General features: G+C 44.3%; 1 protein-coding gene across 1 annotated transcript in view; it reads right to left on the bottom strand.

Moving 5' to 3' along the window:
- Positions 1–2,033: 2,033 nt before the first annotated feature.
- Positions 2,034–24,566, bottom strand: part of GLRA1 (glycine receptor alpha 1) — a 48,342-nt gene continuing 25,809 nt past the window's right edge. Inside the window, exons 4-9 of the mRNA XM_067304721.1 lie at positions 14,297–14,520; positions 10,349–10,431; positions 9,212–9,349; positions 8,430–8,644; positions 7,603–7,749; positions 2,034–2,348 (exon numbers count right to left, since the gene is read on the bottom strand). Of these exons, the coding sequence (XP_067160822.1) occupies positions 2,034–2,348; positions 7,603–7,749; positions 8,430–8,644; positions 9,212–9,349; positions 10,349–10,431; positions 14,297–14,520 (1,122 nt within the window). The remainder of the gene's footprint in view (positions 2,349–7,602; positions 7,750–8,429; positions 8,645–9,211; positions 9,350–10,348; positions 10,432–14,296; positions 14,521–24,566) is intronic.

Below are 24,566 nucleotides of genomic sequence, written 5' to 3'. Positions count from 1 at the left end.
CCACCCCAGGGGAGCCCTGGTGAGAGGCGATGCGCTTTCTCTGGGCCTCCTTCTCTCCCTGCTGTTGACACAGACCCCGTGTTAAGGCAGCTTGCAAGTCCCTGCGCTCCACCTCCCTCTTCAATAGCTGCCCATTGCTGTGCTGGTTGAGACACTGGCAGCTGAGAATAAATTCCCACCTCCTGTCACAGGCTTAGATGCAGCTGACCAGAGCCAGACCTGACCAGACTGTTCCGGAGGGACCGTCTCCATCCCACTGCTGATCTATGGCATGAAACTTGGCTCTGAGCTGCCTCCAGCTGCAAAAGGGGATGCAGCTTCTGAAATCAGGAGCCTGTCTGCTCCTTGGAAAAGTGTCAGATCTGCATCTCGGGTCAGCGGCTGTCCAGTCCTGAGCACAAGATGGGGGAGAGTGTAGAAAACAGAGAGTGGAAGCATCAGTGGGTGCTACTCCTCTCGCTGCCTTCGTTTAGTGTCATTTAATGCCTAATCCTGACTTGACCCCAAGTGCTTCAGTGCAGACTGATTGTCTCTTCCTTCCCACTTGCTTCTACCCCACTTACTAAAGTGCAAATGAACAAGACTGAATTAACACAGGTCCTGCAGCCTGGCTCACATACAAGGTCCCAGAGAGACAAATCGGGTATCAAGCCCTTGACTCGCTCAGGCCAACCCTGAGTCATGCTTTCAAATAACACCACAGAGATGTTTTGCGCAGCCAGCCACCACTTGGCTGAAGAGAGAGCCCCTTGCTCACTCCTCTGTAAGCATCCGCCTCTCCCCATCCCTCCCACCCTCCCACACTTCCCCACCCGCAGGAAGCTGTGCCAGCCTACCCTGGGGCTCTGCCAGATGGCAGAGAAGGGCAAAGCAGCGTGCTTCATCTCCCCATCCATGTTAAAGCTAAATGCAGCACCAAAATAGTTACAAAAATAGAGTTTTGGGTCCATTGGCCCAGCTTTGCTATTAATATTACTGCTATGAAATGTCTGAAAATAACAGCCGCTCTCTCTGTACACTGGCCGCCTTCCCCCCACCCCACCCCTGACTGAGAATATTGCTGTTTGCCCATTCCTGTCACAATGAGGCATGAATATGCCTGGATTCTCTATTTTTTAAATATAGTTTATGCTTTAACTAAACTCATCCTGTACTCCCATCCCCACATTGTAAACAAACATGGCAGAAGAGGTTGGAAAAAGAGGGCTGTTTTAAAAAATCCTTCATCATTTCTAGTGATCTGAATAGTATTTCTGACTCCTGGGACTCTAATCCTATAGGGTCATTTACATGGACAGAAGGTACCTGCGATTTCCGATGGAGGCCCTGATGTCCTTTTCAGGTTTCTCATTGGATGCTCTCTGATGGGGATGAGAGAGATAATACATTTGCATTCCTCTATCCAAAAGTCACAAAGCATTTGATCAGCAAAACCGAGACTAAAAAAAGTAAATATATAAAATAAACAACAACCTACAGCCTCTTAAGTTTCCCCATCTATCCAGTTTTCAAAGTGCAAAACCTAGAGAAGCATAGAATGATTTTCTTGCTTTTTTTCTTTTGTTAGGGTTTTTTTTCCCCCACGTGCTTGACTGGTATGGCCTTTCTATAGCAAAAGTCAGATAAAGCGCAATTGCAGTTGTTTCTGCACATGGAACTATGAATCATTCCAGTGACTTTAGAATCTAAGCTGCTAATAGGCTAAAAAAGGGTTTTTTGTTTTTTTTGTTTGTTTTCTCTTTGCATTATAATTAAGCATGAATATATATTAATATATTACACTGCTTGGATTGCAGCTGGAGCAACCCAAACCTTTCTATGCTGTAAAACTAACCCCCACCCTGCAATCCCCAAATCAAGAGCTTCTTTTCTCTTCCCTGTTTCAGTTATGCTCAGTTCATATGATTAAAAGTCCCTCCCATCCCCCCCCTTTTTTTAGTAGATATTGCCACATTCTTAAATTCATGCATTGCTGCATTGCTATTGCACATATATAAAGGATTGCTCTCTCCCTCCCGCTTGCTCCCCTTCCCTCACTGGTTGTGTACGTCCTCTCTGCGGACAATCTTGTAGATGATCCAGTAGAAAATGTTGAAGATGAGGAATGCCATCGGGAAGCCGATGCGTGAGATCTTGTCAATCTTCTTGGCTCGCTGGATGAAGAGCTTTCGCATCTCTTCAGGGGAGCGGGATGGTGGGGGGACGGGGTTGGCTGTGTTGTTGTTGTTGGCACCCTTGACGGAGATGCCATCCTTGGCTTGTAGGCAAGCTGGCCCCATCCCGTAGGCAGTGAAGTTGAACCTGCCTTCACTGGCTTCATCCTCCTGAAACAGATTCAGCATGGGACTCTACTTAAAATGAGATATAGGCAATGCACCCTTGCTATAAGGCTCTCCACTGACAGCTTCCTGCTCTGCAAGGAGAAGACACCTCACTCATGTCCCAGCCTTCGCTCTATCAGACAAACCCTCTGCTCTTAGGAGATCAGCCTTATAGAGGGGTGCTAGCTGTGTGATGAACAGATGCAAATCAGGGGATCCAGGCACCCACGGAGAACAACACTGACTTCCATCCTTTTGGTGTCTTTGACATACTTGAATGGTTTATGGTACTGCATTTATTTTTCCCAAAGCATCCCCTGTTTTGCTTCTGCCTCTCCCTCCCCCCAGCTCCTATCATCACCTTCTTTGCTTTGCCTGTGTTGTATTTAGCTTGCCCAGAAGGAGTGGGCTCCATGTAACTCATGTAGTTGAAGCTGCAGCATGAGACTTCCTACAGAGTTACATGGATATGCAGGCATCAAGACCTATCCAGCAAAAGACCTCTGCAGGCAGCATGCAACCAGCCCTCAGCTCACCTTGCCTGGCCTCACCTGCCCATGGGAACTCTCCTGATCCTGACAGTCTCTTTCCCATAAGCCATCTTCCTATGTAAGGAACAGAACTGGCCCTTGTGTGTGTCAATGGTAAGACGTAGGTATTTGTGCTAATCCCACTTACTGAGCATGAGAAATCCTTTATTTTCCTCTCTAAAGGCAAATGCTTGTTGTATTTTGGTGGAGGCCCTGCAAGCTTCTCAGAGCAATTTAGCCTTATTTTACTGAACATGGGGATGTAATTACAGGAAAAACAGGTTTGGCCCAGATAATACAACTAGTCAGTTGCAGAGTCAGGGTTAGAAAACTACGTTTCTTGACTACAGGCTGCTCAGGCTAATTGTTAGCCCAAAGGCAGTAATGAACTGTCACAGGGGCTGATCCACTCTGCATTCCCTGACACTGATCTAACAGCACCCACCTGCATGCCCAACCTGCCCTGTTGCCCCTTTTGATCTTCTTTGCAGAGCGTCTTTTCTGGATGGCCCCTATATTGAGCAGGTAGCTGCATGGGATGGATGTATCGTGCCCTGGGGTCTGGGGCAGTGAAGCAGAGGGGAGAGCATGCTGGCATATTGGAGCAAAACAAAATAACCCAAACAAAATCAAGTCTTTTTTTTTTTCTTTTTTTTTGGCAGAGTGGCAAGCTGGTGAGTTGTACAGCTTACCAGCAAATCTATTTGTTTCAAGGTCCTGGCTGAGACAATTTCTGAAGGCCCTTGTGTAGTTCTTCCCTGCTCTTGTTGCACCCGCTTAGTGTATCTCTGGCCCACGCCATCTGAGACTTGACAACACTTACTGTCTTTGCCTCCTGACAATACCTCTGCAAGAGGGGAGTGAAATGGTCAGGGAAACAGAAGCACCAAAAATTAGGACCCAGCTTCACAAGTGAATTTAGATGCTAAACTCCCTGGATGAGACCTAAATAACTCAAAACAAGGTTACCCAGGAAATCTGTAGCCTGGATGGGAACTGGACTTGGCAGACCCAAAGTCCAGTAAGGTGCTTTAAGCACAGGGTCAGCTTTTCTCAGTAGCCAGATCTGGCACCAGTTCTCTGTAGTAACACTGCCTGTTATTTCTCCAGGGCCAGCCCAAGTCCTTAGCAGTGATTTCCATCTCCCCGGCCCTTCTCTATCATCTTGAAAGGCATTTCTGTAGTGATACCAGCTTGCTCTTGAGGAGTGCAATATCTTGTACTGAAAGGACCTGAGACACATAGCCCCTACTAGGTAGAAGCAATCAGGGACGAAAGCAAGGAAAGGTCATGGCTTCTGGGCTCACACTCCAGAAACTCACCCTGGGTCCAAGCACCTGCTGCCAGTGGTGAAATCCTGGCAGGTGGGTGATGCTGTCAACTCAGGGCCTAGAAACATACAGTTTTAGCTGCCTGTTACCAGGGCAAATCCTTTGCTCTCTGATAAGAGATTTCTTGTCAAAATCAAGCTGGGAGCAGAGCCTTGATTGTGATCTGGCCTGGTGTTGTTATGCCAGTAGCACTTAGAGGGTCCAGCTACTCCCAGGGCTGAGTGATCCTAGTTGTTCAATACCTAGTAAGAAACCATCCTGTTAGTTGGGAGTCAAGATTCACAGAAACTCTTCTTTTGGCTCTCTTGGAGATATTTTTGAGTGAAGAAGCCAATTTTCTGATGACAGGAGATGCAGACTTTGTGCTTATCATGTGACTATAACCTGCACCATGGACAAGACACTGGGAATAAAGGTGGATTGGGACCTGGAGGAATTGGGGTACAAACAGCAGGGGCCATTTCTGACCTTCACACTGCCATGAGGGCTAGGAGAGGCCTCCAGCCAGGGCTGCACTATTTCAGCCCCTGAGGTTTCTGTGCTTGCCAGCAGGTGGCACGGAACAGACATGAGAGGCCCAGTGCTGTGATTCCTGCTCTCTGCCATGCAGATGGGCTGAGCCTGGAGGTCTGTGCGGACAAGCATCACTCAGCTCTGGAGCATCAGGGAGAGTTTTGCAAGGGCCTCTCTCATCCCTGACCCAACCCCCTTTCCTTAACTGGAGTCCTTCATGCAACTAATAAGGTGTGGACCAGCTGCAAAGGCCTGACTTTCTGAGATGGTGAGAGCTTATAGACCTTTTCTTAATAATCACGTATGTATTATGAGGATTTATGTAAGACCTGACCCAGCTGTTCCCCGGTTGCACACGCACACATGCACTGAGATGCAAACGATTTAGCCTGAGTCACTTAACTCTCTAATTCACTGAATTCCCTTTCTCTTCTCATCGCTGAGGGACCACTGGCTGTTCTCTGTGGCTGATTTGTGAGTGACATACCCAGGATAGAGAAGCTAGCGGTGCCTTATTAATGATGAGATATCAAAGGAGAATGGCAAAAAGTACAAATCAATAGCCAGGCAGGGCTTATGTGCTTGGGCTGGGTCTCCAAACAAATTTCAAGTGGGTCTGATGATGGTGACATACTAACTAGAACCACCCATACCTCAAAGGGACAGTTATTTTTCCTAGCCATCACAGTTCCTACAGCTTCCCATGCCAGAAGCTGTATCTGCCCCAGTAAATATGAGTAGAATAATGGGTTCAGAGAGTGCTTTCTAGCCAAGTCTTTCCAGTCTAGTCTTTCCCATCCTTCCAGAGGGAAGGAGGTAAGAGGTGTCTGAGAAATAGAAAGGGCCAGTTGAAGCCTGGCTATTTAGTTATTTGATTTTTATTTTTTAGAGAGAAAAAAGACTTTTTATGACAAGAATGACCTAGCACCTTGCGTCTAACTCTGAGGAAAGTGAGAAACTGATGTGTCTGGATTCACTTGTGTTAATGCCAGACTGTGGCGCATTGTCCTGGGGACTGGGCTGCGAAGAATAGCTAATAGATTTTGATTTGGGCACACCTAATAAATGTGGGCCTGGTCCTCTCCCCAGCTGCCTCCATCAGCACGGATCACTGCAACATCTCACTTGTTTTTAGCCTGGCATATCATGCCTGAGCCAGGCAGAGTAACCCAGACATGTCAGGACATTGGGACAGAGCAATTACCTTCTCTGGCAGCTGTGTTATGCCATTTGCATATCTGCAGTCAGCTCCTAGTTTTCTGATGAGCCTGCAAACCTTGTTTATTTTGCTTTTGCAAGTGTTTTTGTTTATGCTTTGTTCCAATTAAAACTGCTGTGAGATTAGGCAGGATTGTCATAACAGCCTTGTGTTCAATGGAACATCTCTGGCAAATATATGTTAAACTCATCTCTAAACTAGTGTTTTTTTTTCTCCTTATTATTTTAGCAACAGTAGTCCAGAGTGATCTGCATACAATGGCACTGCTCCAGAAAGGATGCTTGAATCTGGATTAAGAGATAAAAGTGCTATGAAGCATCCATGCTAGGTGGTTTTAGCTTTGGTTCTATTAAGCAGGCTACATCTTCCGAACCAGAATGCCCTCGGTTGATTTTTGAAATGGCAGGGTCTTGCCCTGGACTGACAAAATTAGTGGTTGCTAATCATCCCATCTGTTACTTCTTTTCCCTTACATTTGTGCAACACACTTCATCCTGAGCCCTGGATGGGCTGGGACAAATGTACAATTATCTCCTATTTTGCAGATGGGACAGCTGAAGCAGGGAGCGGCAATGAGCTATCTTAAAAGATGCAGGGACTCAGGCCTCCTGATACACTGTCCCTAAGACCATGCTGCCTCCTGGAATGATGGTACGCATTGTGAAATACTGTATGACAGATTAGATGCAGGGAAAAACTTTTTTAATGGCTAGGATAGTGAAGCACTACAACAGATGGTCTCTGGACAGGATGAATCACTGGGGACTCTCTAAAACTTAGGGTAGACAAATATCTATGAGGAATATTTTAGGCAGAGCAGATCCAGCCTTGGTAGTCTCCTAATGGCTCTCCTGAGATGTGTTTTTCCTGAACAAAGTCACTGTTTTTTGATGCTGCTTGAGGACAGTGTCTCAGGCCTGGTGTTGAAAATTTGATACTGCCTGCCTGATTCTACTAGTTAGCAGAGGGCAATTTTTAGGTGCCTTTAGTCTTTCTGATCACAGTCACCTATATATTTCTCTCTAGTACATCCTGTGAGGTGAGATCTTTGCTGTCCATACCTTGGCCTAAAAACTAGTCGAATCCAAGCTGCAGGGGATGTGCGTCTATGCTTATGCGTGCATGCTCAGGTTGGTGTCAGTCATGGTGAATGAGCATGGAGCAAGGCTAAGGCTGTGAAGAATGATCTTTTCGTTCCAAGAGGAAATTCGCAGCTGGTCTGAGCAGCAGATGCTTTTGAACATGGAGATGACAAAAACAAAAGTGGTGTCACTTACCTCCAGGCTAATGTAAGCTGACTTGTTGGGGGAATGCCACTCGCTGATCGTTGTCCCTCACACCTCCCTGCTGGCCTCCCACCCAGCCCTCATTGCATCTACTGAAGAGGAGAACTTAAACCAGAACATTTCTCTGTATGGAAATTGTTCTGATGAGAACAATCCTTTTGTTTTAGACAGCTTAGCCTAACAAAAAAACGGCTCACTAGACCCCTGGAATCACCTGACTGTTAGAAGAGAAGCCACAATCCATTGAGTTAACCCTGTGTTTTGATACATGGCCCTCCTTACTATCTGACCATATGCCAAGGACTTCCCTGGGAGCTAGAGGCTTGGTCCAGCTGACCATGCAGTGACGCTCTGGCCTGCCGGGACAGATTCCAGTTGTGTCCTTTCTGCCTTGTGTATTACCTTATGATGCCTCCTCTTCCTTCTGAACCTGAGCAGCTCTTTATGCTGTCGGGACACGAAGTTGACAGCAGCGTACTCTAGAAGTGCGGAGAACACAAACAGCAAGCACACAGCCATCCAGATGTCTATGGCCTTCACGTAGGACACCTGGGAGTGAGAGTGAGAGACTGGGATGGGATTATTCACCCAAATGCCTTTTTGCTTGCCATTTTTCATGTTATTCCCAAGCTCTCTGGAAGGAGCTGGTCAAGCCATGATATGGCTGACATCTCTCTTGGATACCCAAATCTAGCTCATTTAACATGAATGTATTATCAGGCCACTGAAACTACTCCCCAGCTCTTTAGTAGCAGTAATTTCACAGTTTTAAGTTTATCCAGGTCCTATTTGTGATGGTTTGTATGGAAGGAAAACAGTAGTCCAAACTAACTACACCAGAAGCCCTTTGTTACAGGGACATTCAGTATTCTTATAAAAGTATGGTGACCAAGTGAGTAAATGCTAGAATGTAGAGTGCATATGCATGTATGCTTGTTGCAGGTGCTTGTAAGGTGCAGAACTTCTGCCTGCTGGGAGCTGTGGTGGATCTTGGGGTGAATGCTGGGTCTTAGGGGAAGTTTTACTGCTAGTCAAAGAAGCTCTGCTAAAATTTTGGCAGGATGGGACTAGAATTTGTTCTGCTTGCCCTTAAACTGGAATAGGGCAATGGTAGCAGAATGCCTTGTGTTGGGCTGGTTGCCTGGAGGATCTGTATGGTACCTTACATGTGTGCAGTACCTAGAACGTGCACAATTTACCCCATTTGTGAAGACAAGCGTGTTCTATACCTTGGGTAGTGATGCTCGGGAACCAGAGCTCTGTGTGGTCATAGTGAGCACTGTGGTGATCCCCAGGCCAACACGAGCAGGTGCAGCATCCATGTTGATCCAGAAGGAGATCCAAGACAGAATGACGATGAGGAGACTGGGGATGTACATCTGGATCAAGTAATAGCCCATCTGCCGTTCCAAGTGGAAACGAGCTTCTATACAGGTGAACTTGCCTGAGAATGATGGGGGATACATGGAAGGTTACTGGTAAGACACTGTGAACCTTCTGGTTTCAGCTATGGTTCTCTGGGGACTTTCCTCTTACTGCCTAGAACCAGACTCGTGTTAGACAGAGGACAAAATAAGCAATAAGCAGCTGTCGCCCAGTTCTGAAATATGTGTGCAGGACATGAACATAGCAAAGAAAGCTCTCAGCAGCATGTCCTTTGTCACTTAAAATTCACCTGCTCCCTTGCATCAAAGACAAAAGAGTATGTTGGGAAAGAAGGTCCAAACCAAAACACCCTTGAACTAATGCAGATATTACTGAGGACAAGAGGGTTCCACACATTTGTGTCTATTAGCTCTTTACTGGCTATATATATACACACACACATATATATGCATATATACTCACACATATGTATATATGTGTATTTAGATATACGTTGTCTCTCGGTATCTAGGACAAGGCTCGTATTACCAGAGTGCCATCAGGTATACTAAAAGATCTCTGGCAAATGCATGATCCTGAATTCCTGCTCTGATGACCCCAGGGCCTAAGGGTAAACAGCACTGACCTGTGTTGTAGTGCTTTGTGCAGTATCTCAAGTCTTTTTCTTCTTTGAGGATAAACTGAGGCAATGTCAGTCCATCAGCAACTTGCACGGCTCCTTTTTCTTGCCACTCAAATATGAGATCATTCATTGTATAACCAACTGTTGATAGGAGGGAACAAATGGCATGTGAAATGCATATTAAATATAGATTGGAAAGGGTCAGTCTTGTAGAAGAGAGCTGTGCTTGGTGGCAGGGGCTTAACCTGGCTTTCCTTGACAATGCTGTAGCGAGAGGGGTTTGGGGTTGAGGCAGAACTGCTTATGCATGTGATAAAAGCTAGGGTAATGACCTGCACTGGAACTGTGATGGTGTGCAAAGAATTTTCTGCAATAAATCACATTTTTTCTTGAATTTTGTTCATTGAGCTGGTTGTTATTTTTTCAAATTTGACCTCTTTCTCTGAACAAACTTATTTATTGGTTTTCACTCCTTTGGGACAAGCAACATGTACAAGGGGGCAAATGTTCATACAGAGAGAAAAAATCCCATTTGCAACTAAAAGAACTTTCACCTTTCTCCTTCAAAGCAAAAGCCCAGTGTAAATACAAGCGAGCCAGGGCTCCTCTCATGGGACCTGCTGAGGTTTGGCTTCTCTAGGAAATGTCATATGCAGTAAATGAATGGAAAATCCTGAACAAGTGCTTCTGGGATGGGAGGGAGAGCAAAGAACCCCTTTGGGGGTTTGGGGGGGGGGGCTCTGATGACACTCACTTGAGGCAGCTTGAAGGTTGTGCTCTTGCTTTGGTGGCTTCTGAACTTAATTTACCCTCATCCTTTCCAAGAGTTTTCTGTCTCCAAAAGGAAACCTTATTGCCCCCATTGGCCTCTGATGTAGATGCAGATGATAGTGGGGGGGGTTGTGGAGGGGATGCTAGCAGGGAAGAATGAGAGATGAAAGGCTGTGAGAGAGCAGCCCCAGGCACACACAATAGAGCAAGTCTCTCCTGGCTGTTCATCCACGTTTCTCTTCTGTAATGGGATAGTCCAGTGAAGGCTGAACCAGGATAGGTTTCCATCTGGGGAGGGAAATGGCAAGGGAGAGAGACAGGGAAAACACACTGTCTCCTTTCCAAAAGAGAGACGTGCACAGGACTCACAGCTTTCTAACTGCATGATACATGTCTGTACATCCATGGGGAAGTTCTTCAAGTCCATAGGGCAGGCCAGAGTCAGCGTGATCCTGAGGAGAGAAGACAGCACAGGGGAATGTCAAACATTTTCGGGTACTGGTGAGGAGGTGAACCCTCTCAGAAAAACAGTACCTTGCCATGGCACGCTAGTCTGCTGGGGAATGACTGATTATTCACCTATTTCCTGCCTGCATTTTCACATACAGTGTTGAAAAGCATCAGAAATGCTGAGCAGTTGGGTCCTGTGATAAAATTCCCAGTAGAGTAAGCTGCTGCAGGTTGTGTTTCATTGCAATGTTGTTTGGGACTGTGTAGAACAGAGAACTCCCACACCAACCAATTCTGCTGCTTCTATCTTCTTTTCTTGCCTCAGGCTCGCGATGGTCTGGATTAGCAGCAAGCCCAAAGTCATCTCATGGACACATCAGATATATTTCTAGAGACTGGGGCTGTTTGGAAATCTTTGAACAGAACATTTCTGTGTACGAAAAAAAAAACAAAAAAAAAAAACCCAAACCCCAAGAGGTTTGGTCAAAATCATAAGTTGCTGGGGAGGACAAGAGAGACTTTGGTGAGATTTTCTGCAGAAAAATGCCCTGTGTTAGATCAGCATGAATCTGTATCATCCTGAATTCCTACTGTGCCTCTTGAGCCTCTAGTTTTGTCTCTCAAGCTCTGTTTTCCACTAGAGGTTGTGCTGGCTGTATATCCCATGATGTGTCGCTGTGCTGCCCTATACCATGATCTATGCTCAAAATGTTTGTTTGGTTCAACAAGCTGATACTAACTGATTTGATTCAGATAACTAGACTTGTGTTGTTTGATTTGATAGTGCTGAAAATGCTGCTTCCTAAAGTGTTTAGATTTTTCAGCTTTTTGCCTTGATGTAGAAATAGCAGAATTTCCTGGAGGACAGGAACTTCATTTTTCTATGAGGCTTACAAGAGACTTATCAGGGTAGAAAGCAATTTTAACCCAAATCCTTATGTTAAAAGAAATTCTCTGCTTGTGTTTATAAGCATGTTGGGACAGAAGGTGTTGTCATAGAAGAAGGAAGAAGTGACCTGTTGAAGTTCACTTTTTATGAAAACAACTGTATTTTCTGTATCAAAATAAACATCTGAGTAGAGCTAGTGTTTGCCCACTTTGTTTCTTTTATTGCATCTCTGGCAGGGGACTCCATCTCTGATCAGCAGAGAGATAAGCCTTCAGTTACATCTTCAACCAAGTCCCTTGGGAAGAATTCACTGCAAATATCTGCCAGATGTGGAAGAGGGGTGACTGTGGCTGCAATTAGGTTATGAGATACTGAGCACACGTTGGACAAGTGTGTGCTGAGAAGGGAATGGGGAGTGAAATCCTCAGCAGTGATTTTGGGAGAACCCACTGCCAAGCATGCTGAGCTTTGCTGGGTCCTTGGGACAAAGTCCACCTTCCTGTGACAGCCTTGACTACAGTTTGACTATTGCAAATGCTAGTAGTAAAGAGTCAGTTAGAAAATGGCAAGGTACTCTAGATGGAAACTTTTTTTAAAAGTAAAAGAGTATTTTTCTTTTTGGAAACTCTTTGCATTTACATTATGGTCCTCCATCATCTTCTTTCCTCTCCATCTTCTTTCTTTTTGGTTGCCATAGAAAACTGTATTTGAAAAGAAACCAAAATTTTAATTTGGAGAGGACAGAGGTAGGAAGGTTCTTTTTTGTAAATAGCAAAGGTTTTTGCCTTGGAAACAGCAATCAGCTCAACCATATCGCTCTGTGTCCCCTGCCATTCCACTGTTTTGCGGAGCAACCCCAGGGCTAGCATGACCCGGTATTTCCCCTCTGTGCTCCTGAAAACCCACCTGGAACAGAACTTCATGCTATGCTAACTGCCAGGTCACTGGAGAGACATACCTGGTAGCAGTTTTATTATCTGTTCATTGCTAGAAATGAAGAAGTGAGAGCTTTCCACATACAGCTCACACGCTTGGCGATTCTTTTATTACTTTGGCTGTCAGGGAGCTGGTCTTTGGACTGGAACCACCCCAGTGTTTGATGGAGGCTGTCTACATTGTAGCATTGGGCTGTTTATTTTCTATTTTACAGCTCCAAGCTTTTTCTTCCCCATGGCTGCCACTCAAAATTGTAGTGGGAGGTGGGGTGCACATACCTTAGGTGAATTTACAATATATGTGTGGTGAAAAAATCTTCAGGATATAGTTTAACTTTCTTTCCCCCTTTAAGCTCATGAGGTATGTTTTTAATTCATTGCTTCAAAATAAAGGGTGGATGGGATTGGAAGTGAACTCAAGGTGGGGGATTGGATGTTTTTCTGTGGGAAATTTAGTGCAATTAGTTTAGCTTCACTGATGGATTCTCAGATCTAGTGATAAATGCATAAGTGGCATGAATTATGCTGAAACAAAGCCATGGAGCTCTGCTTTTCAGTTCCCTTAATTTATTGTCAGGAAATGCTGCAGTTTTCAAACGACAGGTTTTCATAGGCTTCTACCAGTTTTGCTGGTTAAACCTTTCAGGCTTGTGTTAGTATACTTTTTGCAGTAATTGTACATTAGGGATCTTAAGGAATCTACTAGTGATGAGCCTCAGTCATTACTGATGAGTCTCAATCCTTGGACTGAGAAAGGTAGAGATGAGCTAGATTCCTTCCCAGACCACCGCTCTGTCTCAATATGCCTTGGCTAATGCTGTCTTTTCTCTCTATTGTAGAAATAGCAGTAAGTGGTGATCATCTGGCCAAAGTACCTACATCCTTCTGTTCCAACATGGATTCAGTTCCTGAGGTAAGGAGGCATTTCCCATACTTTTTTTATACTGTTGTTTTTTCCCTCCCTACTCCAAATAAAACTGAAATGAAAATAAATGAAAATAAAAATTCTGAGAAACAGCTGCATTTTTGCAGGTCTTGAAGACAGAGCAGTGAGGGGATGTGGAAGTAACCCAGCAATACAGTGCCCTTTGCTACCACAGAGGAAACCCAGTTCATGGTATATGGTCTCCATTCCTTTCAAAAGCAGCATCCTTCTCAGGGATCTGGAGGGAGGCATGAGGCACAGAAAAATTTATCCCTGTCTGAAGCTGTTGTTTGTTGGTGTGGGGAAGAAGTTGAATGTGTATGGTAGAGTACTTTCAGGCTGCCCAATCCTTTTGGATTGGTGTCTTTTTACTTAATCATGAAGAAAAACAATGGTGTTTCCTATGCTTTCTTTTAAACGGAAGCTAATGCAATTGAGACTTGAAGCTCAGGCAGCTGATGACACTTTTCCAGAATGTTTCCACCCTTTTGCCAATCTCTTCTGTTTTGGGTGGCTGTAGATAAATCTCTTCCCTTACATCACATTATTGTGTTCCCACAAAGACTTGTTTAAACATGCAAATGGGGACCAGTACACCCCACTGCTCCTAGGCACAGGTTAATGCAGGATATAAAGGTCCGGATGAGGAGCTGGTTAATGACCTTTCCTTTCTTTTTCCTTGTGTAGACACAATTAATTAAAAATTCTGAAACTACTTTGATCAAGAAAATGAGAATATGTTTCATTTCTCAGTGATTCTTCTGTGAAGGAATCTGCCCCAGAAGGATGATGCAACTCTGTCACAAGCCACAAAGGTTGTGGGATATCCATCCATGGGAGGCTTCAAGACTTGAAAAGACAAAGCAGCAGCCAACCTGATCTAATGTTGGCAGTAGTCATGTTCCAAGCAAGAGGTTGGATGGGAGACTTTCAAAGGTCCCTTCCCACCACATTTCTATGATTCCAAATTGGATGCCCTCCCACTTAAAAAAATTCTCAATTCCTTTTATCCAAAGGTAAGCTTGATGTGTCCAGTTTCTCACTTTAGGCTTGAACAGTGGGTGTTTAGCTCTGCCCTCCCCCACCTCAGTGGGGCTCTCCCCATTCAGTCACCTCACCTGATGCTGTAGAGGACATTGCCATTTCTGGAGATCCTGAGGAGCTTGTTGTCTGTGGTGATCTCATGGAAATGGGCCCCTTTCTCATTAGCAAAGAACAAATCAGGCTTCCAGATGGAGTCCAGCATGGAGGGGTCCAAATCCAGGGAGTCGTCTGGGTATTCATTGTATGCCAGTCGTGGGTCGTTCCATTGCTGTCGCAAAAAGATGTTCACCCTGTAATCCTGCATGGTGTGAGGGAAGAGTGGAGAAATGCAGTTAGAGAGTGCTCAGAGCAGGCCCAAAGTGTTGAGAACTGGAGAGTGTGTGTTGAAATGACTCTCAAAAGCGAATCATGTCTAGGCTTGCACTCCTAATCGATGGCAAGTCTTCTTGGCATTATTTCTCAAGGACCTGTTGTTATTTTTAGCTCTGTAGCTTAGAGCTATCTCATATGGTGAGCAGCTACCTGTCCTTACATCCCTCCTTCATAGCAATTGTCAGCTCTGTGTGAAGTGCCAAGACCTCTGGTCCAAACCCTGGGCCTGGAGAAGCACTGTTCAGTTGCAGAGGTCAAAGAGGGCTGGTATCTGCAAGTCGACTGTTGCAGAGGATTAAGGGGGAAAAGGCACCAAAGTCAACTTCCCCATATTGTGACTATCTATGGGTCCTTTTGGCACTTGTAAAAGGAGAAGGTTTGATGAGACAGGCAGCCCATGGAAGGGAGATGTCCTGCAGGTACACTAATATATAGTGAAACTCAGCTGAACTGACAGGAGCAACTGCCCTTGACGAGAGTATGTGAACATAGGAAGGATGTGCATGGAGTCTGGTCTCCTGTTCCTAAGCTGGTGTTCTTGGTTTCTCTCTCTAACATCAAAATGCTATAAACACTACAGATTTTATAGGTTGGCCGTCTTCTTTAATTGAAGCTAGTTCCCCAGCACTACAGAAATGATATCTGCCTCATAACTTTATGTCTTACAGCTCTCCTGAGCTCCCCAGGCCAAGACTTGCTGCTGAGGTCTACCTCAGACATCCCAGCTGCTCTCCTGGACAATTAAAGGCAGTTTCTCTTCTCTTTGTCTGACCAACAGCTTCCCAGGGCCATCTGCCTATCCCTTTTCTGCTGAATTTCACAGAAGAAACTGAGCCAACAAATTGAAATGGGGAGAAGATGAGCCAGCTATCAGGAGAGGGATAAAAAAGCTCCATGTCCATAAATTAATTGACATTTTCTAAGTACAGAGGCAGACTGCATCTGAACAGCAGCATATCATAAACCAATTTCACTGCCCTGGCCCAAACTAATGGTTGCTATCATGTTTAGTGATTTGGTGCCTTTCTAATTCTGATGTATCTTGAAGCCCCTTATTAAGAGACAGGCAATGGAGGCACTCTGAAGTGCTTCCCAGTATCTAATACTTACTGCAGGCACTAGGACCTTTCCTTCAGTGGGAGAATATTTGGCAGCTCTGAGGGGCTACCTCTGACGCTCCCATCAGATCTGTTCTTTCCATCTAGAGAACATAAGGCTCTGAAACTGAAAGATGCATTTGGAGGAGAGTCTTTCTGATATTGCTCCCTCAAGTGCCCCATCTGAGTGCGGACCTACAGCCTCTTGTCCTGGAGGTAAGAACACTACCAAATGAGCCAAACTTGCTGAGCTGATATGCTACTGTTTCTACAACAATGAGGCCTTACAGAGTTCAGTCACCCTAGAGGGCTGGGAGAGAACTGTCTCTTGGACATTTTGTGGTTTTGGATGGGGCAGTTCATAGTCAAGCCCATGTTCTAGAAATGCATTTCAGGCCACTTTGTGCCATCTGCATCCTTGGAGCTAATGACCTTAATAATTGTGACAACAGCAAATGGACCAAAGGCTTGATGCTAAAAGGAGCAGATTTCTGAACATGAAAAAAAAGTCACAACACTCTCTCCTTCTGCTGATATCCCAAATGTCACCTCCACAAGTCCTAGTGGGTCCCTCTGACTTAATTATCCATATCTGTCTCTCCCAGATAATGTGTCTTGAGAAAATGTGAATAACTGTGGACAGCTAGGAACAAGGGTCTTAGTGTAGGACTAGCCAATCATGCAAATCTGAAAGAGGAAAATAACCCTGAATCTCCACTTTCCATGGCATGCAGCAGCTCCCTGAACAAGCTGTATACTTTGAATTCTCCCTTTTCTGTGCATAAAGATCTGTAACCATTGCAGTCAGGGGAAATCAGTGTTACCAACCTAATAGCTAGCAAGCAAAAGTTGTTTTGCTTATTCAGCTGCAAATAAGCTGGATGCTAGCAGGTCAGCTTCAGTTGGGGGTTTATTTCACGTACAACACAAATTAAACTCATGTTTGGAATAAACTTCAGTGGTAGCTGCCCAGAAATGTTCTTAGCCTGATGGATTGTTGGAAGCGGGAGGGAAGGAATATGAAGCCAATCTTTCCACAAGGGTCTGTGTTACTGCGGATAAGCTTTGAAGCTTTGTTACTGGAGTAAATTCCCTGCTTTAGCTGCAAAACTTGCCAGTAGGAAAGGAAATGGTGAGAAGAGTGGCATAGCGTGGTTCACATTAGTACCACAGTAGGCATAAGAGACTGTTAACAGAATGACTGCCATAGTCGTAATGACCATGATGATGGATGCTAACCACAAGCCTGTGAGCCAAATGAAAATGAACTTCTCATAGTAGATGGCTGTGGGAAGGCCCCTCCTAACTCGTCTCCAGAGAACAAATGCCTTGTACTCATGTTCTACATGGGAACAGTCCAGGGGCATGTGTGAATAACTAATGTATGGGACTGCATTACCTCCTTCCAGAGTATGTTCAGCAGTGTGGGAAGTTACTCTGGTATGTGTTATTCTTTGTCCTCCTACTTTGGAGACAACTGTATGCAGTGGATATTTGGTTTTCAAGTATAGATACCTGAACATTTATTTTATGATACAGAAAAGGCAAGGCCAAAGAAATGTAATACATGCACTGGATTCAGTTTGCTGGCTTTATTGCTTTATAGCATTAGTATTGTAGGTAATTCTATCTTTGTATTTGTGTGTGTGTGTGTGTGTGCTTATGAAGATCTTCATTCTCAGTGTGCTCATTCCACAGTCCTGGGCTGGCTACTAAGAAGAGTTGTCTCCACCCAGATGATTTTTCCCTTATGATAGGCAGCTGCATTGCACTATAATAGTGAAGGTGTCGTGCAGCCTTTCAGATTTCTTGTGTCTGGGATTATTTGAACACATATATGAAAACAAGCACTGTGACTGCAAACTGGACATGACTGCCTGAGAAGCCAGTGTAAGGCATGGAGAGCAAGTATGGTATGTCTGTGGCTGTGACATAGCCAAAGATATGGGTTGCAGTATTCGGTACCAGCTGAAGAATCGTGTGTTGAAAGCTTTGTGCCTAGGCATTGCAGTCAAGCTGAGAGGTGACAAGCTGAATAACATTAATTCTTTAGCTACCTGGAGGTGTACAATGTTTCTCCTGGATGCTGTCGTATGATCTCAATTGACATCACCAAGAAGTTCACAGTTACTGCTAAACAACGGACTGAGTGGAGCAACTTCTGATGTGAACTTTCAAGCATAAAAAGATTTTAGGGGGCTGCAAACTCCACAGAAAACTTCTCTCTTTCTTTCTGTATCATCAACTTTGTATCACTTGCACTCCTCATCTGTGCTGATCACATCTAGGCATAGATTATCTTGTGTAGCCTGCTCCCTGCCTGGCTTGGGAGTGGAGAATCACAGAATGGTTGAGGTTGGAAGGGACCTCTGGAGATCATCTAGTCCAACCCCCCTGCTCAAGCAGGGTCACCTAGAGCACATTGCCCAGGATTGTGTCCAGACAGCTTTTGAATATCTCCAAGGAAGGAGACTCCACAACCTCTCTGGGCAACCTGTTCCAGTGCTCTGTCACCCTCACAGTAAAGAAGTTTTTCCTTATGTTGAAAATGGCAAGTCTGTGTTGTGAAGGCATTCACAGTTTTGCAGTTTGGCACAAAGGCCTTTTGTTCTCCAAGGGGAATGACACAAGGCATGGGGGAAAATAATCAAAGTGATCAAAATAGTTCAATTTGATAATGCTGAAATGAAATTCTGCTTAGTGGCTTTGTAAGGATCCAAGGAAATGGAAGCTCATTTGAGATCATTCCTTCCCAAGGTACTAGGGTCTTGGCATCTGATGATGAGTGAACTGTTGAACGAAGTGGCAGGCTAGACTTAGAGCTGTGAAGAAAGATGATGGAGACTGTCAGAAAACTGAATAGGTTTCAGTCCCACTGTCTTTGGTTCTGTCAGACCAGCCTCTACATGGAACAGCTCTGGTGAAAGACTTCACTTTGACAGTTTACATTTTGCTGATGGAAAAAAAAAGTAGAGATTGAACTCCCTCAGGAGGAGATTCTGTTGTCCTACCTGGATGGCATAATATGAGGAACTTTATTTGCGCTAAGTTCATTCTGTGGAAAAGGGATGAACAAGTATTTAATTAGCTACTTACCCTTCACAGGAGCACTGCAACAGACTGATTACAAAACCCCACCAGAAACAGACCTGAAAGTGTTAATAAGGGGCCTCACTATGTCCCCCAGCTGTAGCCAAGCAGCCAGTTTGAAACCTACTGTGAAAGGCTGCAGCTGGGCCAAGTGGAGGTAGTGGTAGGTAACAGTTGTACTGGAGGTACTGGCAATGAGAAAGAGTCTGCTGATCCAGGAAGGTAGGCACATGGTGAGGGATGGGAGCAGTGCCCTGGTGCTTAACAGGTATTCTTTGTGCTGGAGCCCAAAGGAGAAAGTTTTCCTGGGCCTTCCTACAAAAGAAGGAGGAAAATCATATCCTTTTGGCTAAAGAATGGAGACCCTGGCCAGGGAAAGATCTGTGCTTGGCTGTATAGCCCTCTGTTCTTCTGGGGAGCTGAGGATGGGAGGTGAGCTATTGCCCTAGACTGGTGAAAGGAGCAAGGGTTTATGACAAAGTTATTGTGATAAAGATGATGGAAAAACAGTGACAGATCTGGCCATCAAGAGATGGCTGCAATTGATGAGAAAATTCATTGGCATCTTCTGGCTGTGAACCTGCTAAATGCTGCTTTATAGTAAGGCTCTGTATGGGAAGGGAGCATTTAATGTTCTTAAATAGCTGTAGGATCTGAAGGTGAGAGGTAATACTTACTATATGTAGAATGGCTTTCTACCTTGGGGAGCTCAAAAGGAGCTGGCAAGTACCACCTGAAGCTATATGGCTGATGCTGCTACACAGACATTTCTTGAAGTACCCATGCTAGTGTTACTTTCTGCCACTAATGATGTGAAATTCTGGGAACAGCAGCAATAGAGTCAGTATGAGAGACTAAAACACTGCAGACTGAACCAGCACAGAGATGTATGAGCATCTAGGCCTGCACCAAATGCTTTTCTGAGTCCTGCCCCAGTTGTAAATGGTTAAGTTGCAGAGAAGCTAGGGCTAAACTGGTCTGTCTTGTCTGGAGCTGCAAAGAAGGAAGCCTTAAAGTCACTTTTTTTGCCTGCCATTTGCAGGGAGCATACCAGGCCTGTGTATTGGCTGTCCTGCTTCTAAGGTGTTTGATTCTCCTGGGAATGGCACTTGCACTGAACTAGCTGAAAGCATCTGTTTCAGTTTCCCTGCGAACCGAGCACTGCTGTAATCCATTTGGGTTATTTGAAACTGAATGCTGTCCTGTGAATTCCTCCAGGCATTATCCCTGTCCAAAAATACCTGCTTTTCACCCTGGCACTGCTTTCCATTGGTCAGTTTGCAGTGTTACTCTCATAATCTTGGCTGCTACTATAGTATCCCCTTCTAGGGCACATGTGCGTGTACGCAGTATGCCTCAGCTTATATAAGAGGTGGCATACAGAGAATGGAAAACCCTTGGACTGCCCTCCATGGTTTATCTCATGCTTTTTCACATGTTCAGCTTTCATCTTCTGTTTCCCACATCTGCAACGGCAACCTCTTGTGCATTTGCAGCACGGTACTGCAGAATTCACCAGGTCAAGTTGTAGCCGATGGATTCATGTTAATCCTCAAACAGGCACTCTGCAGCCTGCTTCTTGAGTAAAATAATATTGGAAGAAAGAGCAATGGCTGGAAAGCCACAGAAAGGTCTTGCGATCATTCCACAGGGCCAGGGAAGTTGTGGGTGAGTGGGTTGTGTCCCTTCCCCCACCCCTTTCTTCTCCAGTTGCTCTGACTATAAGCTGAGATTGCCTGTGGTTAGTCCTGTAAAGCTTTCCTGTCACTTGCAATAGGCTCATCCTAAGTTCTACCTGTTCATTAATATGTCATCTTTACCAGCAGAATCCCAGCTGCATACCATAATGGTATTTCACTGTAAAAGAACCATAAATAAAGAGCTGGGGAAACATTGCCTGCTATGAAAAACTAGCTGAAATGCCAGGATGTAAAATATAGAAGTTTATTGGAAAAAGATATGGAAATGTCCAGGGAACTCCCCCATCTCAGCTGAGCATATCATACCTGTGGAATTTGCAGAGCTCTTGGCATTTTGAGAGGTTTGCAGTGCATTGAGATTTTCAATAAGTAAGCTAGTATTTGGATGCCTGTGGGGAAACCTTTGCAATTTTTTTTGCCATCATTTCCCAAACAAAAATCATACTGCTTTCCAAATGAAAACCCCTTTCCTTGTTGCACTGGCTGGCATTCTGAATTTCAAACTTAGACATTTGTTATGAAGTCTTGCTCTTCACCTTTTTTTTCTCTATTCCTGTATTTGAAGCTATTTTGTGGCTTTTTTTTTTTTCTCCCCCCTCTCCCTCCTCTGTCCACTGCAAAGACAAACTCCAACCAAAGAGATTGCCAAAACACTGTAGGCCTAACCCTGAACTGCAGCAGGCAGTGAAATGCTGTGGAAAATCCTTCCATTTTTACATTGCCTGACTTGTTACTTGCCCATCATCTCTGTGGGGCTGAATGACTGATTGCAAAAAACTTAAGCTCAAAACTAAGCATTTGTTGCAGGTTTTGTGTGATGATACTTATGCTTCCTGCTGACCTTGGGGTGAGTGGATCCAGTATTAAATGCATGACCCTTACACTCTATCAATCATGTTTGCTGTGCTGTAGACTGTGAGGCTGGAGTGAGTTGCTCAGTCCAGTCTGCAGAAATGGTTCATTATCTGATCGGAAAGCTCATGTACAGATGTCTCCAAACAAGTATTTTACAGTTGGACAATTGCAACTTCCAGTTTATTCTGTCTTTGTTAGATTTTCGGAGTGCGTATATGGTTGTGTTGTCGCTGGCTAGAAGATTACATTTGGTTTGCCCTTTTCAGATGGAATGACTATGACACGAAATCAGCAAAAAGATGATAAATTTGCGTATACAAACTGTGCCTGAGAGCCTGTACTGGCTGTCTTATGATTTTTAATTTCTTCCAGATTCTTGTCTGTGGCATGATGGCCCTTAAAAATAGGATTGAGAAGGGTCATCTTGGGCACTGAGACCAGCTCCTGACAATTTTAGGTGATCGGATCCAGAAATACTTTGTTCTCCATATGACTCTACCGTTCACAAAACACTCCCAGCTGCTTAAGCCAGCTAGAGAGCCATAAACAAAATAGCAGCTTCCACAGAAAGAGAGATCAAGGGCATTGCTTAATTCCAAGTTTGCTGTTATAGCTGTTACAGCAGGAAATTTATTAGATGAAGTGCTTGGATAATCCTAGCAGTTGTCTTGTGCTACAAAGAAAAACCAAAGCTGGTATAGTTCTTCCACTTCGAAACAAGACCTTGTTCCCTAGGTGCTTGATTTCTGTTTTATTTTGAATGGGGAATTTGTAGCTTTGCCTTATGTTCCCTACCCTGGTAAGGCTAGGGGGAAGTGTGTTTTTGTTCTTGTTATAAAGACGGGAGAAGTTGTTAATAAGCTGGTAGAGTGACTGCATCTTGTATTTGTTGTCTGGAATCCCCTGCTGTTGGATGCATTATTGTAGTAATGCTTTGGGACAGAAGGAGGCTGTCTAGACCCATCCACCCATCTGTCTGGCTTTTGTAGTTGGTAATGTCTTTCCCTTTGAAGCACTTGCTGGATTCGGAGGAATATGTTCCCAATCACAGGTTCTCTTGCTGTCCTTAGAGTCGATTACAGGCAAGGTTGATGGATATATGATACGAGCCACAACCTAGCATAAATGTCCCATCAATTATGGGCACCACCAGAGGCTTTTATATTGGTCTCTAGTTCTGCAAGATGCTGAAAGAGGTTTACTTCCCTCCCTTTAATTGGACTATGCCCTGGGGAATTCACTTTGCTGGATGAATTTCCATTTCTGATTTTTCTTATCATTACTTAGAGTTTTCAGGACTCTGTTCTCTGTCTTGTTCCTTTTGAACCCTTGTGGGGCAGATATCAGCTTTCTGTCTGTTCTGGAAGTCCTGTGCCTTCTTTCACCTCTCTTCTGAGGTATGCAGACCTTAATTCCCAAGTGAATGCACTGAATGCCTGTTTCGTTCTCTTTTCCTGTTCCATCCTTCCCCCCACACACACACTTTTCTTCCTTTGCCTTTCACGGTCCCTCAAACTGAGAGCAAGCCTTCACTTTCAATCTCTCTAATCCTCTGCATGCTGACTTCATGATCTATGCTGTCTGTGAGATTTGGCCAGCATAAGCTTAAATGCCAACAGCAGTGTTTTCTACAGGAACTAACAGTTCCACTACAGGTATATTTTAAAGGTTTCTCTAATTACATGTGTGATATCTATAAATTAATAAATCTGTGATTTTTTTTATTTTATTTTTATTTTTTCCCTGCAAGTACTGGTGAAATAGTTACTGGTTACAGGATAGTGTAGTATTCCTGGGCCTGAGCCTAACCATGCTTAGGGAGCCTAAAGTTTTTTTTTTTTTTTTTTTTTTTTTTTTAAACCACCACATTGTCTTTTCTCTTGTGGCTAGTGAAGCAGCTGGCAGGCTGTTACTATAACTAGCTGTGCTGGGGCCAGTGATGGACTGCAGCCTTCTTCATGGTGAGAAGGTTGAATTGTTTCTCTTATACCTTTTCATGCATAACTTGATCACTTGTCCCGATTCAAAGTAGTCATATCTTAGTCTCAAAAACCCTCCATGAAAGACCTTCTGCCCTTCCCATAAACTGTGGTAGGGAGCTGGTGCTGTCTGTTGTAACACGCTGCACGCTCAAACAACAGGGAAAGAGTGTCTGACTCCTCTGCAAGGATAAATCCAAAGTCAGAAAATCCCAAAGACTGCTCTTGTTTGCTGGGCTCTCATTTTTTAGATGCTTCTGTACCTGTGTCACATGTGTTCTTTGGAGACAGTGATTCTGCTTGTAAATGCTGACAAGAAGTGCAGTATATTAGGTTGTGTGTAATGCCATGTCAGCCTGGCATCTGGACTAGCTTGTCAGAGCTGGCTTGGGTATTTCTAGACAAAGCAATATGCCCAGAGGGTGTTCTTGAGTTCCCAGGAGATTTTTTTTCTACAGAAAAATGGTGGGCATCCGGAGAGGATAGTCCCTGCAGCATGTCTCAGAAGTGAACTGTACCTCCCTCTCTCATGCTAGTCTACAGTAATTCTATGGAATATCCTACTTACTGAGATGCTGTGGCTTTTTGTATGACTGTTCCAACGTATCTCATAATGTAGGACAGATATAATGAAAAACATGCAATTATATAATCTGCTCTGTATGTTGCACAGAGATCTCTTCTGGCCCTGCCTGTTTCCCTTAAAGTCTGTGGATCTTCTCTGCTGAACTGTGTAGGAATAGAATATGCATCACCTGTAACCCTGAGAGAGGTATCCAATAAAATGTACATCAGGAACAGATCCACATTCCAGTTCTTTCTCTTTTGCTTTATATACAAGTGAATCCACGAATACACTTTTCCTCTATAAACTCTGACAAATTCTGCAGTCCAACTATGAAATGTATTTCTTTGTACTTGGACAGAGTGACTTTTTTTTCTTCTGTTGAAATGGAATGTTTTTCTCCCTCCCCCCAACCCTGGAAGAAGAATGGTATGAGTAGTGGTGTTAGAAGAAACTTACAACCCTAGCTATCTAGAGGTTGTTCTCCATTGACAGTGCGTGTGTTACAAGTAACTCATTTTGGTCAAAAGATGACCACATATGTATGTAACATCCTGTCTAAATGCACAGAACAAGTGGAGCTGGAGTTTTACATACTTCATTCAACAACTTTCTAGAAAAAGAATTACCAAAGAGTTAAGTAAACATCATATTTCTGGGTTATCTTTAATTAGTGCAGAGGGAAG

The sequence above is a fragment of the Apteryx mantelli genome, chromosome 14 (assembly GCF_036417845.1).
Source record: "Apteryx mantelli isolate bAptMan1 chromosome 14, bAptMan1.hap1, whole genome shotgun sequence".
Lineage (NCBI taxonomy): Eukaryota > Metazoa > Chordata > Aves > Apterygiformes > Apterygidae > Apteryx > Apteryx mantelli.
This window is presented reverse-complemented; position numbering and strand designations above follow the sequence as displayed.